This window comes from Eptatretus burgeri, chromosome 2 (genome assembly GCF_056783735.1).
Source record: "Eptatretus burgeri isolate ZD-2024b chromosome 2, Ebu_testis_v1, whole genome shotgun sequence".
Taxonomy (NCBI): Eukaryota; Metazoa; Chordata; class Myxini; order Myxiniformes; family Myxinidae; genus Eptatretus; species Eptatretus burgeri.
Window position 1 is genome coordinate 80,119,525 of NC_140962.1, and position 17,500 is coordinate 80,137,024.

Consider the following 17,500-nt stretch of genomic DNA (forward strand, 5'->3'; position numbering starts at 1 on the left):
GCTCCAATCATCAAATATGATATCTGATGTGAAAAATAATAACTTCAGACATCACAACGATAGGTAAGTTCAGCAAAGAAGAAGTCACATGGCCAGTCAAATGTGCCAATCGCTAATTATTCAAAAACCGCAAAAAGTACAAACACAACCGATACATCCATGTCATGGTAATTTTACTGCTCATCTAATGACATAACTCGAAAGGTTGAAAGAAGTTTGAAAAAAAGAAAAGAAAAAAAAACTAGAGCAATTCCACTGCGCGCAGTCGACGGGTATGCCTCCGCTCTCCCGCACAAACACTTGAGTATTGACATATTTGACCCTTGACCTTTATCCTATCTGGCCCAAAATCTAATCAGTTAATTGCCCTGTCTAACTTTATCTTTGTGCCAATTTTGATGAAATTCTGTCCAATATTTCTTAAGTTAGGGTGTAAACAGTAAAATTTCAGAGTTTGACCTTGACACGTGATCTTTATCACATCTGGCCCAAAATCTAATCACTTAATTGCCGTCTTACTTTACCTTTTTACCAAGTTTGATGAAATTCTACAATTTGCTTCTTGAATTATCGCGTAAACGAAAATCCGGACGGACAACCCAGAAACATAATGCCTCCGGCACCCTTGGTGCGGAGGCATAAAAAGAGAAAAAAAGGTTACCACCATAGCCAACTTCTCCCAATATACACCCTGTGAAAATTCCTTTGTGGGAGAGGAGAAGGGAAAGGGTGGAGGTGAGAGGAGGTAGGCAAAGGGTGGAGGTGGGAATCCAGATGGAGGGGGGTTGGGGGGGTGTGAGGCCAGAGGCAGGGGAAAGGTTGGGGTGGAAAGAGGCAGGATATGGGGTGGGACTCTGGAGGGAGGTAGTGGGAGCAAGGAGGGGAATGTGTGAGGGGAGGGGGAGTCCGGAGGGAGGGGTGGAAGTGAGGAGGCAGAGGAGGGGGTGAGATGAGGGAGGAGGAGGAGATGAGATGAGGGAGGGTAAGGGACCCAGCGTTGCTGGATACCTTTGCGAGTAATGAAATAAGACTTCAACAAAAAATTTAATTTTAATCCTGTAGTTTTGGGTGCAAATAATTTGACACCAGAGTGTCGGCTACAGGCCAAGCTTCAATTCACACTTAACTCAATGGTTGCAGGAATTATTGTGCAGGCTGTACCATAAATGGTGATCCACCATCTCCACGTTCAATAAAATCTTCCATTTTGAAATGGTACGACGTCCAACGAACAATCAATTTGAATCCTTTTGCAATTAGTAAGCTTTTCATCAAAATCCGTTTCAGCTTTGTTGGTTCACGAAAAAATATTTTCACAAAAAAAATAAGTGACCACTATATTTGTTATTGGTGTGTGTCTGTCTGTCTGTCTGTCTGTCTGTCTGTCTGTCTGTCTGTCTGTCTGTCTGTCTGTCCCGAGCATAGCTCCGTGGGTTTTTATCCGATCCTGATAAAATTTTGATGGGAGGTTTATATCATGATCGAGTTGTGTTTTCCTGAAAATGGGCGTGGTGCCCCCATTATGGGTGGAGCCACGCCAAAAAAACATGTGTTTTTAGGGGGTCGCCAATTTCAATTTGCATCTTCTCCGAGGGAGTTTGTCGAATCTGGCAGGGATTTTGGTAGTTGGTTAGCCCAATGGCACTGCATAGCCCCACGGAGCTCGATTTTTCATTTTCGTCCCAAGGTCAAGGTCACAAGGTCCCGAACTTAGAAAATTGCGATTTTGACATAAATATCCATCTTCTCCGAGGGGTTTGTCGAATCTGGCAGGGGTTTCGGTATTTGGTTAGCCCAATGGCACCTGCATAGCCCCACGGAGCTCAATTTTTCATTTTCCTCCCAAGGTCAAGGTCACAAGGTCAAGGTCACAAGGTCATGAACTTAGAAAATTTCGAATTTTGACATAAAAATCATATGACCGCCCAAACTTTGAGAGCTAGGATGACAATATTTTTTATGCATAATCTTGAGGTCATTCCCCACCTAAAGTCTTGAAACCATTTTGCTCCATCTCGAACACCTTGCCCATGGCACCCCCTTCAAGTTTGTTTTTACGCTGATTTCATCAAAGTATGGATAATCCGAGGAGTGCAAAATGCCATCTAGCCTATATGACATTTATATTGTTCCTGGAATGTTCCGGAGGAAGTTTTGCACCAAAGGTCATAATCCTTGACCTTTGACCTTTAAAGTTCACAAAGGTCAAATTTTCAAAGTTGTGGGAATCAAACCAGGTTTTCGACCTTCTTCGACGAACCAACTCCATTAAGCTATGGCACGTATCCTGTTTCCTTATTTTAATGTCCACCACATTGTTTTGTGACCTTTAAAGGTTAAGCAAAGGTCAAATTTTAAAAGTTGTTGAACGAAACTGGGTTTTCAACATTTTGCAGCTAATAACCCGTCACTCGTACCACATCATGTTGATCATTTTTATAACTTGGTCAAACATTATCACATTGTCTCATCCTTGACATCTGAAACAATCTACATCGTCAAATACCGCTCGTGAACCATCGTCGTCTTCAAACTTGTCTATTTTTACAGTTATTTGTCGACTGATAGTGGAGCTTGTAGATAAGCCACGAACAGGACAAAGACATTAGTTGACGATGAATGTACTTTGATACGAATTCCAAGGACATCAGCAGACAATGGACAAATACATATAGAATATGGGATTTGAACCTGGGTTCAGAAGGTTATGAGCCACACAAACCACAAGTTCAAAAGGGAACCTTAAAACAGGCCAACCCAACCCGAAGTTAAGGAAATTATAGATATAGGTAGTAAAACTTGATATAACTAGAATGCGCACTCATAGAGAGCATATACTTTCGCCGCTGCTACTGTTTTGTTCTTGGCATAAGAGTGTGGGGAACAGAACAAGGAGCATTTTGGTGCTGATTTCATACGAATCGGATAAGAATTGACTGCGTTATGATAAAAAAAATACGCACATCTGCAAGGTCATGACCCCCCTGACCTTTGACCCGCAACCGCAAGTAAGGACAATTACGTCATTGTGTCAACTTGCATATCACAAGATTGGGCATTAAATTCTGAACATTTTGGCATTAGTTTCATGCAAATTGGATAAAAATTGACCGCGATATGGTAAAAAGACGATTTTGACCTTTTCATGACCTTGACCTTGACCTTTGACCCGATTGCTCCCAAAATCTAATCAAATGGTCCTTGGCTAATAACCAATCATCGCACCAAATTTCATGCAATTCGGTTTAATACTTTTTAAGTTATGCGAATAACAAACAAATAAATAATCATTGGCATCTCCCACAGACATATATTTTGGTACTGATTATAATGCCAGGATTTGGGGCATTTTCTTTTAAAAACAAGGGTAATGACGTAATTGTGTCATGTTGCCCATCACAAGATTGGGCAATGAATTCTGAACATTTTGGCATGGGTTGCATGCCAATTAGATCAAAATTGACCGCGCTATGGTAAAAATACGAATTTGACCTTTCCGTGACCTTGACCTTTGACCCGATCGCTCCCAAAATCTAATCAAATGTTCCTTGGATAATAACTCATCATCCCACCAAATTTCAAGCGATTTGGTTTTATACTTTCTGAGTTATGCGAATAACAAACAAACACACACACACACACACACATATTCACAAATAAATAAATAAATAAATAAATACACAGCGACCAATACATAACCTTTCGCAGAATGCGAAGGCAATAACCAGTACATCAAGTTCTGTTATGGCCAAACTGGAACTGGGAAAGGCAAAGGGTCGAGGTAAGAATCCAGGCTGAGGGGGGTGAGTGGGAGGTGAATCTTAGGTGAAAAGGGACAAGGTGAATCTCAGGTTTTATTTTTAATAAACTATTTTTGGACGATGCTACAGTGGTAGGTCACCCACATGTCCCCCAAATGTGAGGTGGCACCAATTACGTTTTTTAAAGGTTTGGGATGGGTGGAGGGGGGGTGAGGGGTTTGGTGTAATGAATATTTGATAAAGAAATTGGGGAGCACCCATGTAACGACGAGGGAGGGAAAGTGTGGGAGGGAAGGTCTCCTCGTTATTACTCGACCACTCTGCTTTACTTCCCGAACAAATTAGATATACATTTCATAAACAAGTAATCTTCCAGCAACAATTCATTACAACACTGAATATGCAAAATAAAACTTACAAACATTGAATTGAGGCCAACATGGCCACTGCAAACCAATGAAGTCATGTCACACACACAAAAAATAATTTTGACTGACAATTATAATCCTTTTTTTTGTTTGTGAAATGCTGTCTGCATTTATTCCTTAAACAGCAATTGGAATGATTAAAAAAAAAATTTTTTTTTGAAAAAAAAACAAAAAACAAACCCAATTCAAATTGTATGGTTTATATGTAAAGATTCTTTGAAATACCCATTGCCAATAATTGTACACTACTCCTTCCCAATTCCACATCTCGGTGATGCATGAAGGAGAACTGGGCGCAAGGGAAAGGAGAACTCAGTTTTTACTCCGTTTTCTTATTTGTTTGTTTGTATGTGTTTGTCTGGGCAATACCTCAACCATCCTTTGATCAAAGAAGCTGAAATTTGGGGACAAAAGTGAAGATGTGCTTTGGCAAAAACGTTATTTTATATTTTTTGATTCATCAATCAATTCATTAATTACTTAATTATTATCGATTTATTAATTACTTATTTATTGCATTTCTCATCCTGGCAATATCTCAGGCATATTTTGAGCAAGGAAACTGATATGTGGACATGATAGTGACCAAGTGGTTTGGCAATAAAGGGAATTTTTTTTGATTTATTGATTAATCAATTAATCGATTATTCATTTTTTGATTAATTTTCAAAAAGTTAGATTCGGATGAAACAGTGGCGGTTTAGGTATGCTCTTTGGCAATCGATTGAGAAATTAATTATTTTACGATTATTTATTTATTTTAATTATGAAATTAATCAATCAATTATCGTACACCGCTCCCTCCCAATTCCGACTCCATGTGCTGCAAGGTGGCATTGCCGGCTCCAAAGGTGTCCTGGTGATGTTGCGCACTGGAGAATTGTGTATTTATTTGGCATGGGGGCGGTGTACTTTGAATGTACCTCTATGGGGGGAGGGAAAGACAACAAAAGAGGAATAGTTGGGAATTAATGAAAACATTACCTGTAGGTGTCACAGATTTGTCATCGAAGCACCTCCTCACTCCCAATTCATATTCCCTTAACTATCTTCCACCATGTCTTCTTTAACCCCCTCAGCTTGGTATAATGCTCTCTACCTACATATCTTAGCAGAGGACTAACACTCTGATCCACCTCCATATTTCACAATATCCACCTCACAATCCATGATCCAATGCGGTTCACACCTGTTCTCCTGTTGTTTGGCAGACACACATCGTTCATCCTCAGCAATCTGTTTGTCCACAAGTTGCAACTTGCTTTGCCTTTGCTCGGCTGTCTCCTGTCCAAACAGCTTACTTGTAACACCTTTCAGTGAAAACATGCGCACCATCTGCAGGGAACATACCAAAAATAACCATGGCAACATTCATTTGCTCAGATTCTGAGGGATCTATCATGTTTACTTCACGCAGGTACTGGTACTGCATATGAACCAGAGAACCAACTCCTGAACCTGCATGAGGTCCGCACTCATTGAATAAAACCCTTTTCACCTCTGTTTCAATTGCAGAGAAATTAATGCAACAACCCCCCGACCCAGCTCCCAAGGAAGGTCATCCCATATGGACCGCTTACCCCGGTGGAGAGCTCTTCACGTTGCTGCTTCTTTGCAAGAAGTGCGTATTGTAGCTGTTCCAACTCGTACTGCAACAATTCGTGCTTGCTGCACACCGATCTGCACATGTGCAAAAATTGAAGTTTCAGACAATCAACATAACCTCAAAAGCAATTGGGTTGGCCCGTTCGGTTGTCCCATATGAGGACTGAGCTCATGATACTTGGATCCCCCGTCACATCCCATATAGCAGTGATTTGTCCATTAACCCTCGAGAGCCCACGAAATGTTGTGGGTGAACAAAAAAAAAATCGACTCCTCGGGCTCTTGAGGGTTAAAATCCTTGCAATTCATGTCACAGTACAAAGACATCTATATATGTCCCTTTTGAGAAATTACATGCAGGCTTTTCCATGAGCTTGAGGGCACTGCATTAAAAAAAACATTAAAAATTTAAATAAAATAAAAAAATTCCTCAAAGTGGATTGACAAATGCATTGACCATAAAATCTCATTAAGCAGTTTGAAGAGTTCCTTAATTCACGAGCACTTCTTAAACGTGAAATGATGATTCCGAACTTTAACCTTTTTCAGATAGCAATCCAGTGTGGATTCTAATAAACACAAGCACACAAAACCAACCACTTCGCTGATAGGAATACCAATCTTTGTTGTGACGGCTAATCTATGGGACAAGAACAACAACAAAAAAGGATTTGTGTGAGATCTTTCCCTCCGGGGATAACCAGCGTCGCAAGTTGACATTTGCAGTTTTTCCACGTGTGCACGTGCACCAAGACACAAGCCTACCTTTATTATTATTTTTATTAATTTTTTTTTTTTGAATCACAAACCTTCATGGAAGTTCCCTGAATCCACTGTCATTGCTTTCATTAAAAAAAATCTGTTTATCCATTCTCAAGTTATAACATGACAAAAACACACACAGCTCCTTGTATGATGTTGGTATAAATCTGCACCTTCAACCTGTAAATGGACAAAATACTTGAGAGCTTGAAAAGCAGAGTCTTTATAACAAGTCTTTATAACAAGAGAGAAGCCATCTCACTGTACCTTCTTACGATAATGACACAACACAGGGAAGGATGCACTTCGGCCATCATCTCGTTCCACAAAGCTCAGAAGAATCAGCGACAAGCATTTCGAAAGCATCCTGATTCCACAAGGTCATTCTTACAACATGTGTCGAGTATTTTGGCTTCTTCAACTTACTTTGCATGCTTGAAGGTCATCTTTTCAATGCGTTGGTGGCAAAGTGCACAAGCAGGTGGCGTTTAAAGCTTCGACCTTTTGAGTTCACAATTACAGTTTGTGATGGCAAGATTTCAATCCTTTTAAATGGGCTAACAAATCTTATACACAGACTGGAAAATATACCTGCATGTTGTGCAGGTGGATGGGATGGAAATACGAAGAGCTCGGGGACGTGTCAATACATATACCATATTCTGAGAACGGCACTCGGTAGAGCACAAACCTCCGCCAGGCTGAATACTTTACATTTTGTTTCCCACCGATGGGTCGGATATGAACCAAAATCGAATCGGCTTGTTCTCATCTCCTAACTAACTCCTCCACCTAGTTTTGTCATAACTCATCCACAACTTTTTTGATATATATTGTTTTTGGCCCCAACTCCCAATGGTGAAAAATCACTTTAAAAAAGGTTAAAACTTCGTATCTTGGTCTGAATTCAGATCTGCACAGAAATTGAATCGATTTGTCCTCATCAGACACCTAACCTGTCCACCAAGTTGTCCGGATCAGTCAACTTTTTGAGATATTGTGCTTTATATTGGTTTTAAACCTATCACTCAACGGTGAAGAAACACTTCAAATATTCTTGGATCCGGATTCGGAACTTCACCGAAATCGAATCATTTCGTCCTTGTCGCACTCAACCTGTCCACCAAGTTTAGTTTTCTCACTTTTAAACAGGTTGGTTCCTTCCTGCAATTATAATACATTTGTCTTTTGTCACTGACAAATTGACCGTTCAACGTTGTTTCATTTCTTCTACTCGGAGACCATTTATACAGTCATTACTTTTGCATGTTTGAAGGTCATCCTGTCAATGTGTTGCAGTGGCGAAGTGTACAAGCAGGTGTACAAAGCGCAACATTACACCACCATTACTTTCAGTGACGGTTTGAACAATCATCATGAACACCTCTGGGGAGATCATGATGCTGACCACTTTATGAAACTCCTCTAAGACCGACCACCACCCCTCCCCCACCCATACACTTCCATATATAAACACCTGGTGTGTTGACAATCAACCAAAAACTCAGAGGAGTTTGTGAGCAAACAGACAGTTTGCATTTCATTTTAAAAAAAAATTCTCTTTTTTTTTTTCAACACATAAATGCAGCTTATCTACCTTTCAAACACAGATGGGACAATATATTTGAGCAAAACCAGCAGAAGACATTCTCTTGTGGAGGGGGGGGGGGGGGACATGATTAACAAAATAAAAGATCTACAGGAAAATGGAGAGGAGAGCTGAAAGCATGTTGGAAGCCACAGCCAATCCAGTGTCGAAGTCATGCTGCGACTGCTACAATAAGCCACAAGCACCTTTTGACAACCCCTTCTCACATTACAAATCGATTACCATCACCCCAACCCCAACCTCTACCCCGACCTCCACATCACGATTCGTAAAACCCAGGTTTTTTTCCGAGATACTGTAAAACATGTTTCTCAAACAAAAGCAAAACAAACTCCAACCATTTTAAACAGTCGGGACAACTACACTTATCGAAACACCAAAAGAACAAACCCGTCCAGGCTTAAAATTAATCACGAAGCTGCACAAGGATCAGAAAGACCGACTTTTCTCACGAAACAACAATGATGGCAATTTGTTTGCAAGGCAGCAATAGCGATCACAAAGATCCGAATAGTGTTGTGACGCATATGCCACAGATAAAGAGCGAATGCTTGTGCAGCAACAACAACAAAAAAAAACAAACAGCAAAGGGAAGGAAGAGATAGAGTATGGGGGATGAGGGATGTATGCAGATAACAGCAACTAGAAAAAGGCTTAAAGTAGCGAGGATGCGAGATGCTGACCGAAGTGATTCTGTATAGTACAGGAACTCCTTTAAGTGATCGGCGTAATGCTCCTCTTCCTCCAGCATGTCATCTATGGATACTGCGTAGCTGCAAACAGGATACGAGGGTGGGAGCAAAAAACAATTACAGGAGTGGGTGCCAGAAGAAACAGCAGGCCCACTTAGTGGGAAGAGGGGGGAACAAATAACTAAGGAAGTTCATGAGCTCTGGCCGCAGGTAACGTTCGGCTCCCATGCCATGCAAGACAAACAAGTGCAACTCTCAAAATTGGTCTGGACAAGTACAGCTGGGCACATTCTGTTCAGTAATGAATCGTTTTACCTAATTAAAAGTAGATCAAAAAACCCCAAAACAAACAAAAGATTTTTCATTTTGGTCTGTGGTCCGACAGGCATCGTGGACGTTTATCAAAAAGCCATTTTTGCACTAAAATTAACCAAATTTCTCAACTTCAACCTTTTCTTTTTTGCAGCTATAATCCTGTAACTGAACATTCGCCCTAATCTTCACATCTCAACTTCTATAAGTTCGGACAAGGACTCGTCACATTCTCATGCACGATTTCAGACGGAAAAAAAAGTTAAAACAAACCTTCAACCAAATTTATTAGCAACAACAATATTTATGCAGAATTGGCAGTGAAATGTCAAACACACACAGTCATATAATGAGAGTTCCCACAAAAAGGTTTACAATGTGGATGTGAAACACTCGAAAAGGAATCGTTGCTTTGACCATGCATCGGGCCCGTTATATTTTTGAAATATCATGTGAAACAGTATTATATCGTTTTTGTCCCTGTCTCTCAATGGTGAAGAATCACTTTAAAAATTAAATAACTCTCATATCCGGATCCGGATCCGGATCTTCACCAAAATCGAATCAATTTGTCGTGGTCACACTCCCGTGTACACCAAATCCCATCCGAATCTGTCCACAATTTTTTGAGATATCGTCTTGTATATCAGTTTAGCCCTATCTCTCAGTGGTGAAGAATCACTTAAAAAATTATCAGATCCGGATCTTCATCAGAATTGAATCAATTCTTGTCACACATCCAACATGTCCACCAAGTTTCATCCGAATGCGTCAACAACTTTTTGAGATATCCTGCTCACAGACAAACAGACAGACAGAAAGGGGTGAAAACATAACCTCCTCCTTCAGTGGTGGAGGTAACAACAGATGTTGCAAGTTTGCGAGGACAACTTGGTCGATGAGGAGAATTGTGGGAGTGAAGGTGGATAGGAGGATGGATAAACTGAGGGAGGAGATTCATGTGCAGATGAGCTTGATGGGAAGATTGGTGAAATGCTGGCTAAAGTGGGCTGGACACTTGGTGCGGATGGGGGAAGAGAGAATAGCAAAGAGAGCGTGTAGATTGCGTTAATGTTGCGGAAGAAAGGTATGAGGAAAATAGGTGGACTGTGGTTGGTGTGAGGAGATATATCAGTAAGATAGGGGGTGGTTGGAGAATGGACAGAGTTGGCTGATGGGAAGGGCAAGTGGAGGAGTACAGTGGTCAAGGCACGACAGAAGGTTGGTACAGCAGTTAGACCTCACCCCTTATAAAAGGGAAGAGAAGGAGGACGACGAAGAGGAGGAGGAGGAAGTTTCGGCTCGTGAAAGCCTTAAAGGTCCCCTGACGTGCAAAATAAACTTGTTATATATAGAGAGAGAGAGACTTCATGCTGGGAAGCACAGAGAAGATAGATGGACACTGCGCATGCGTCTCGTACTTGAGTCAGTCACTCAATGATACACGAATCCGCCGCGTACAGGACGTCCACTAACCAGTGAGGGCGGTTTCACACTGGCGCCATATAGACATCGTTAAATACATTCCCTATGGTTGTTATAATTGTAAATAATACAAGAGGTTGAAGCCTCTATTATAATAACCAAGGAGTTTCCAACAATATGCCATACGTGTATAGTAAAATTACGAATATTAAATCAAACAAAAACTACTCAAAAATACATTAGCCTATTTATTACTGTTTCTCGCGGAACCCCTAGCGACCTCTTGCGGAACCCTAGGGTTCCGGGGAACCCCGGTTGAGAAACACTGGTCGAGACTAGTCCGATAAATCCGCCGTCCGTCCGACTCGGCCGATAAATCCGCCGTCCGTCCGACTCGGCCGATAAATCCGCCGTCCGTCCGACTCGGCCGATAAATCCGCCGTCCGTCCGACTCGGCCGATAAATCCGCCGTCCGTCCGACTCGGCCGATAAATCCGCCGTCCGTCCGACTCGGCCGATAAATCCGCCGTCCGTCCGACTCGGCCGATAAATCCGCCGTCCGTCCGACTCGGCCGATAAATCCGTCGTCCGTCCGACTCGGCCGATAAATCCGTCGTCCGTCCGACTCGGCCGATAAATCCGTCGTCCGTCCGACTCGGCCGATAAATCCGTCGTCCGTCCGACAAATCCGTCGTCCGTCCGACAAATCCGTCGTCCGTCCGACAAATCCGTCGTCCGTCCGACTCGGCCGATAAATCCGTCGTCCGTCCGACTCGGCCGATAAATCCGTCGTCCGTCCGACTCGGCCGATAAATCCGTCGTCCGTCCGACTCGGCCGATAAATCCGTCGTCCGTCCGACTCGGCCGATAAATCCGTCGTCCGTCCGACTCGGCCGATAAATCCGTCGTCCGTCCGACTCGGCCGATAAATCCGTCGTCCGTCCGACTCGGCCGATAAATCCGTCGTCCGTCCGACTCGGCCGATAAATCCGTCGTCCGTCCGACTCGGCCGATAAATCCGTCGTCCGTCCGACTCGGCCGATAAATCCGTCGTCCGTCCGACTCGGCCGATAAATCCGTCGTCCGTCCGACTCGGCCGATAAATCCGTCGTCCGTCCGACTCGGCCGATAAATCCGCCGTCCGTCCGACTCGGCCGATAAATCCGCCGTCCGTCCGACTCGGCCGATAAATCCGTCGTCCGTCCGACTGGGCCGATAAATCCGTCGTCCATCTGACGAGGTCAATAAATCTGACGTGGTGTAGCTTTTATTTATTACCAGCAGTAAAGCCCGGCGTTGCTCAGGATTTCTTGCAAATTTCCTGAATAGCTGCTGAAAGCCACAATAAGCGTAGCTCCACCACTAAACAGTTAAACGCTTACTACCTCATAATTGACGGCCCTAAACCACGTAAAGACTCTTCGATCCGGACCTGTATGGTACCATAGAAAACGCAGGGTGAAATTATGCATTGACAGGCGGATAAAGGGGGAAGTAACACGCAAAAGATGAGTAAGGTTTTCAGAACGTTTAAGGACTACTTCACCTCGGCCGCAGCCTGTAGTTATCGTGGCTTCAATGAGACGTGGTGTTAATGCCTTGATGACGAAGCGTGTCTCATTACACTGCTTTGGAGGAACCAAATTGCAGAGCAGCATAATAGGAACACCAACTTTGAGCTTCAACGTGTGGGGGGGGGCAATCCGGGAGGCTCAAGCGAATTTAACAGCTCAATAGGATAGTTTGCTGCGTCTTCTGGATTAATAGTCCTGTCAATAGACTTGTAAACGTAGGCCTCTCCAGGAATGAGCTGGAGTAGCTGATCGTTTACGTTGTTCACAACGCTATTTTTTGGGGCCAGAATGGCCCTCTGACTAAGCCACTCCATGTCCGAATATTTAAGGGGAAGTTGCGGGAAAACTGAATCCATAAGATCGGAAGCAGTTGCAACAACGCTGCAAAGGGAGTCTAATGAAACGAAGCCGCGGTCGTCGTTTGGCATCGTGCCGTCGCCAAGCGTAAGGAGAGCCTGTGCGAACAACGCAGACGCGCCGTCTCCACGCAGGTGAGCTCGCATGTTAGTGCTGAGACGTAGAGTCCGAACCTTGGGCCAAAGCGCGGATGCGGATATTGTAGGGCGTCATATGACCGGTGCGTTTCATCGATTCGTTGAAGACGGCTATCGCGACTGTGCAAAACAATGTCCCACTTTTTACGTTGGTCCCCATGGAGGAGTATCGCGACCTCGTTATATGAAGGGGCATTGTATCGGCGGGCGTGCTCCCCCGCAGGCCTCTTATCCGCGTCAATGACAACGGAAAAAGTAGGGGATGGGGCTGACTCAAGGCGCACTTAAAACTCCGAACGTAATTATTTTTCTTGTGCAGCATGCGTTGCAAGCTAAGCAGCACGTCCCTGTCTCAGGTGTCATGTTCTTCGTCGTCCTCAGGTGGAGGGAAAATATCCATTCATGCATCGGCCTGTTTGTTGTAGTCAGCAATGAAGTAAATCTGCAAAAACGAAGGTTTACAGTTTTGCAAAGGGAGCAACGACCCGATTAGATGGTAAACCTGACCCTGAACTTTGAACGTAGGCATCCTACCCCCTTCCCCAACAACATGCGCCCCAAAATAGGTCATTTGGAAAGCACTGTTATATTTCCTGATGAGCTAAAGGAAACTATCTGAAGTCAATGAAGACTCTGCAAGCAGGTCCCTTAAAGGCTGTGGCCGTTCCTCAAGTGGAGGTAGACTGACCTTACCGTTGGAGCAGCACATCCCTGGCGACTCCCCAGCCCACTTAAGGGCACGACAAAATTGGCAGGTGAAGCGCATCTCACCAATTTGTATGTCACCACGCATGGAATAGTTAACTTCGGCCTCGTACTGAAAAGCTTTTCGAAACCAAAACCGTTTGGGCACGTGACGCCACGGATGTTGTCCCGCCGTTGACTATTACCGTCTAACCTTGCGCGTCGCTCTTGTGGAGTCTCAATAGACCGAGAAAGAGCTGTTCCAGAAGCGTTCCTGGAACGACGAACCGCCTGCTGTTCATCGCCCTCCGAAGCCCTGGAAGCAGCTGTTGCAGCAGCGTTCCTGGAAAGCCGAAGCGCCCGCTGTTCATCGCCCTCCGAAGCCCTGATTTCCGCTGCGCACAGGGCATTCTGTGAAAGTCGGGTGGTAGTTTCCTCGAGCGACTTGTTTGCCCTAGAAACCCTTCGAGTAGTAGCTAACGCTGTCCGACGCCCAAGACAAACCCTCTTTTTTGGGCGGCATTATCGAAAAAGGTAAACCGAGATTGAAAAGAACTACGGTTTTTGGAACAAAAAAATTGTAGGGTAGAGTACGACTTAGACGGGTAAATTTGTAAGTTGGGGTTTATATGGAAAAAAACAATATGTAAAAAAGGGGGGAGTGGTTAAACGCAAAAGTAATAACTCACGGATAGGAAGTGTAATGTTAGTGAAACCGAACGGCGTTTTAAAATCAGCCAAGCTCAGGATTGTTCCTCCGAACATTTAAGAAACGACGTCAGAACGGGAAACAGCAGAAGCACAATCACAGGAAAAAAGGATAATCGGTGGTCCACAGCACTAAATATGCGACCGGACAATAGCGGAACAGGAGAAAATGTGACACGTTTTTCCTCAGCATTGCCCGACCAATGACAAATGAGTTGCATCCCAAACCACACGTGAGTGGTCGGTGCAAAAGTAAAGCTAAGGGCAATGACCTTGAGCAACCAATAGGACACGTGCAATGAGGTCATGCACAAAAAGCTTGCACGCATGCACGGCGTGAACTGCATGCACTGGATCGATTTCGTCATCTCAATGTTAATTAGCATTAATTAACTGCATACACGGGATTGATTTCGTCATCTTAACGTTAATTAACACCTTAAATTTCTCGCATGCACCACAAGCACAATACACAAATGCAGTGTCTGCAGCAGAAAAGGTAGGGAGGTGAGCAATTAAAAAGAAATTGCGTTTAAGCTTATTTGGGGAGTCGAGTCGGAAGTGCAAGAATGAAATTAATTATCGATTTGTTCTGCAATCAGGGATTTTTCGGCAGTGGCGTAGCGGAGGTAAACGGCGCCTGGGGCAAAGTGGAAATTTGCGTCCCCCGTAGGCCTTAAACTTGAGTGGATTTGAATGGAAAATCCCATAAGGGATATCGATTTATCGATTTTTTCGAATATTGGAAGTGTTATGGAAAAAATTTATAGCCCATGACCTAAGTTGGACCAAAAGCCATAATCGTACCAAATTTGAATGGAATCGGTTGGAGTTTGTGGAAATGCATAACGACCATAAACACACACACACACACACACACACACACACACACACACACACACACACACACACACACACACACACACACACACACACACACACACACACACACACACACACACACCCTCAGTTTTATAGATATAGAGATTCTCTTTTTTTCATTGTTTTCTACTGGTGCTACATGACGACAGTAGGAATAAAATAAATAAAAATGCAACAGAACGTCAGATTTATCGGACTACTCGAGACAATTGTGTCACAAGGTGTGTTCTGCACACAAGTTTTCATCATATCTGGACAGTGAGATTGCTTCGTTTTATGCGCGGAGAGATACGGCCGATGACATGGGCGGCCTTGTTTGTGATTAATTCGCCATGGAGCAACATTTATGCTGCGCTGGTCACGTCACCTCACGAAAATATTTCTGATATCGAGCAGTATGCAAGTTGAATTTACATTATTGAATTACGAATAGGATTTAGTCTAACCAGTTGTGATTGCCAAGTCTTCCTTCGATGTCCTCCCGATCATAATGAACGCCGGGAATTTCATCGCCAGTTTCCTCTGCTTGTCCTGCTTCGGGCTCGAACTGCTAAGGCCGTACTTCATTTCCAGCTGCCTGAACTTCACCTCCCGCGACTACGTTATCCGACAATTCTCCATGTGATTCAGACCAAAATCCTTCATTTCTCTCACACTCACTTTCGTTACCAGACAAATCAAAGTCCATGTCATCCATTATTCAAAACCAAATGTTCGATTTTTTTAAAGCAGAAATGAACGAAGCAATTGAGTCGACCAATCAAATGTGGAAACACACAGCAAGCCAATAGAATCACGTAGTCCACCAACCCGAGTAATTTACGTGCAGCCTTTGACATACTGTACGTGACGTCATGTGGGTTACGCCCCTTTCAGGAGAATTTTTAGGGGCGTTCCCGAAGAGGTTTGTTTTTTTACTTTTACATTTTACATAATGAGTATTGTGAAAAAACATTGTCAGATCTGAAATCACGATGAAAAACTTCTCTAGGACATATATAAATGAAATTTATGTACTTTGGCATGTCAGGGGACCTTTAAGATAAACACACTTTTCTGGTTTATTATTTTTACAGGGTTGAAGGCTCATGGAAAGGCTGCCCCAAAAATCACGCACACATGCAGATTGAGACAGTCGACAAACCTGGATTACATTTTAAATATCAGACAAATACAGCTGGTGACATTGGGAAAAGTAACATCACAGCACTCTGTCCTGGTGATGTCACTTTTCTCAACAAGGTCAGAGGGGCAATTTAGGAAAAATTTTCAACCCTGATCCCACACGGGATGCCAACCCATGGGGTTTATCCGTGATCAACTCTCTAAATGCTGAACATCAAAGGGAGGAGGCAGCACGTACCATTTTTTTTTTTTAAGTCTTTGGCACAACTCGTTCAAGGTCAGAATCTAACCGCTGACCTACGTTCTCACCACCATGCCACAGAGTAGCACTATTGATTTAACATTAATTTTATAGGTCGTTTTGTAAATACGAGCGAACACGTGACTATCCTGGGATTCCTGGTACAGCTAACGCTCTGCAAATGTCGAAATCACTTGACTTGTCACAAAACTATTTCTCGTTTTACAATAATCCCGACAACACCAATGGCACTTTGTGTCTGCAATTTATTATTAAGTTAACAAACGTGGAATCAAGCTTTGCAGGGATAACGCAGAGCGAATTAAGTCACAAGGTACAACGCGCTTTTATAATATCCAGTTACTTATAATCAACCGTTGAGAGATTGTTAAAATTTTGATTAATGTTTAAACTTCTATTTGGGGTACAAAGGGTTTTCACTTCCTTCTCAACTGGATGCATTTCCTGAACCACGGTTCAGAATGGACAAACTTGACTGGACATGCCATCATATACAAACCCCCCCCCCACCCCCCAAAAAAACATGTTCTCCTGTGGGGTATGGGAGTGGTGGTGGGAAGGGTGCGGGAGTTCCTCTCTTGTGCAATAGGGAAATGGAAGGGGGTAGTTTTTGCCCCCCGAGTATCCAGATGCTAGTGATCCCTCACACTGGCTAGCCTTACTCCCGAACTCTGTGTTGAAAATCAAGCTCCAGGGTCCAAGGCCAGTAAAGTTGCACACTGCCAAACCTCTATTTTCTCAAAACAATGCAATACATCTTCTGACCCACTCTTGCCTCTTTTACATTACCCGTCTCTGCTAAATTTCCCCTCATCTCAAACTATGCCATGACAACATGGGGTTTTTTTGTTGTTGTTAAAGAAGAAATGAGTGCTCATCGTTAAAATACAAAGCAGGGATATTTGGAGCCAACACAGAGTGTGTCAGACATACGTTTTTGTTTTCAAGATGACTGAACACACAAATTTCACCCAAGCGACGATTAACACCCCACCCCCAACACTCCCCCGCCCCCCCAACACTCCAACCTTCACAACCTTTGGCAATCTGCATATTCCTGCCAGTCTCTTTCTCATGACATAAACCACACTTAACTTTTGTTTCCTTCCATCATGAATAGTTTACATGGAGCATAGCTTAAAAAGACGGAAATAATAATATTCCACCAACTCAAATA

The 17,500-nt window shown here is 43.3% G+C and overlaps 1 protein-coding gene across 4 annotated transcripts in view; it reads right to left on the bottom strand.

Annotated features, from left to right (window-relative positions):
- The window catches only part of SNX4 (sorting nexin 4), a 134,411-nt gene that overhangs the window by 4,316 nt on the left and 112,595 nt on the right, over positions 1 to 17,500 (bottom strand). For all 4 annotated transcript variants that reach the window (XM_085870001.1, XM_085869999.1, XM_085869998.1 and 1 more), the window contains 3 exons: positions 8,849 to 8,938; positions 5,770 to 5,869; positions 5,379 to 5,524 (listed from right to left, as the gene is read on the bottom strand). In XM_085870001.1, coding sequence (XP_085726127.1) covers positions 5,379 to 5,524; positions 5,770 to 5,869; positions 8,849 to 8,938 — 336 coding nt within the window. The remainder of the gene's footprint in view (positions 1 to 5,378; positions 5,525 to 5,769; positions 5,870 to 8,848; positions 8,939 to 17,500) is intronic.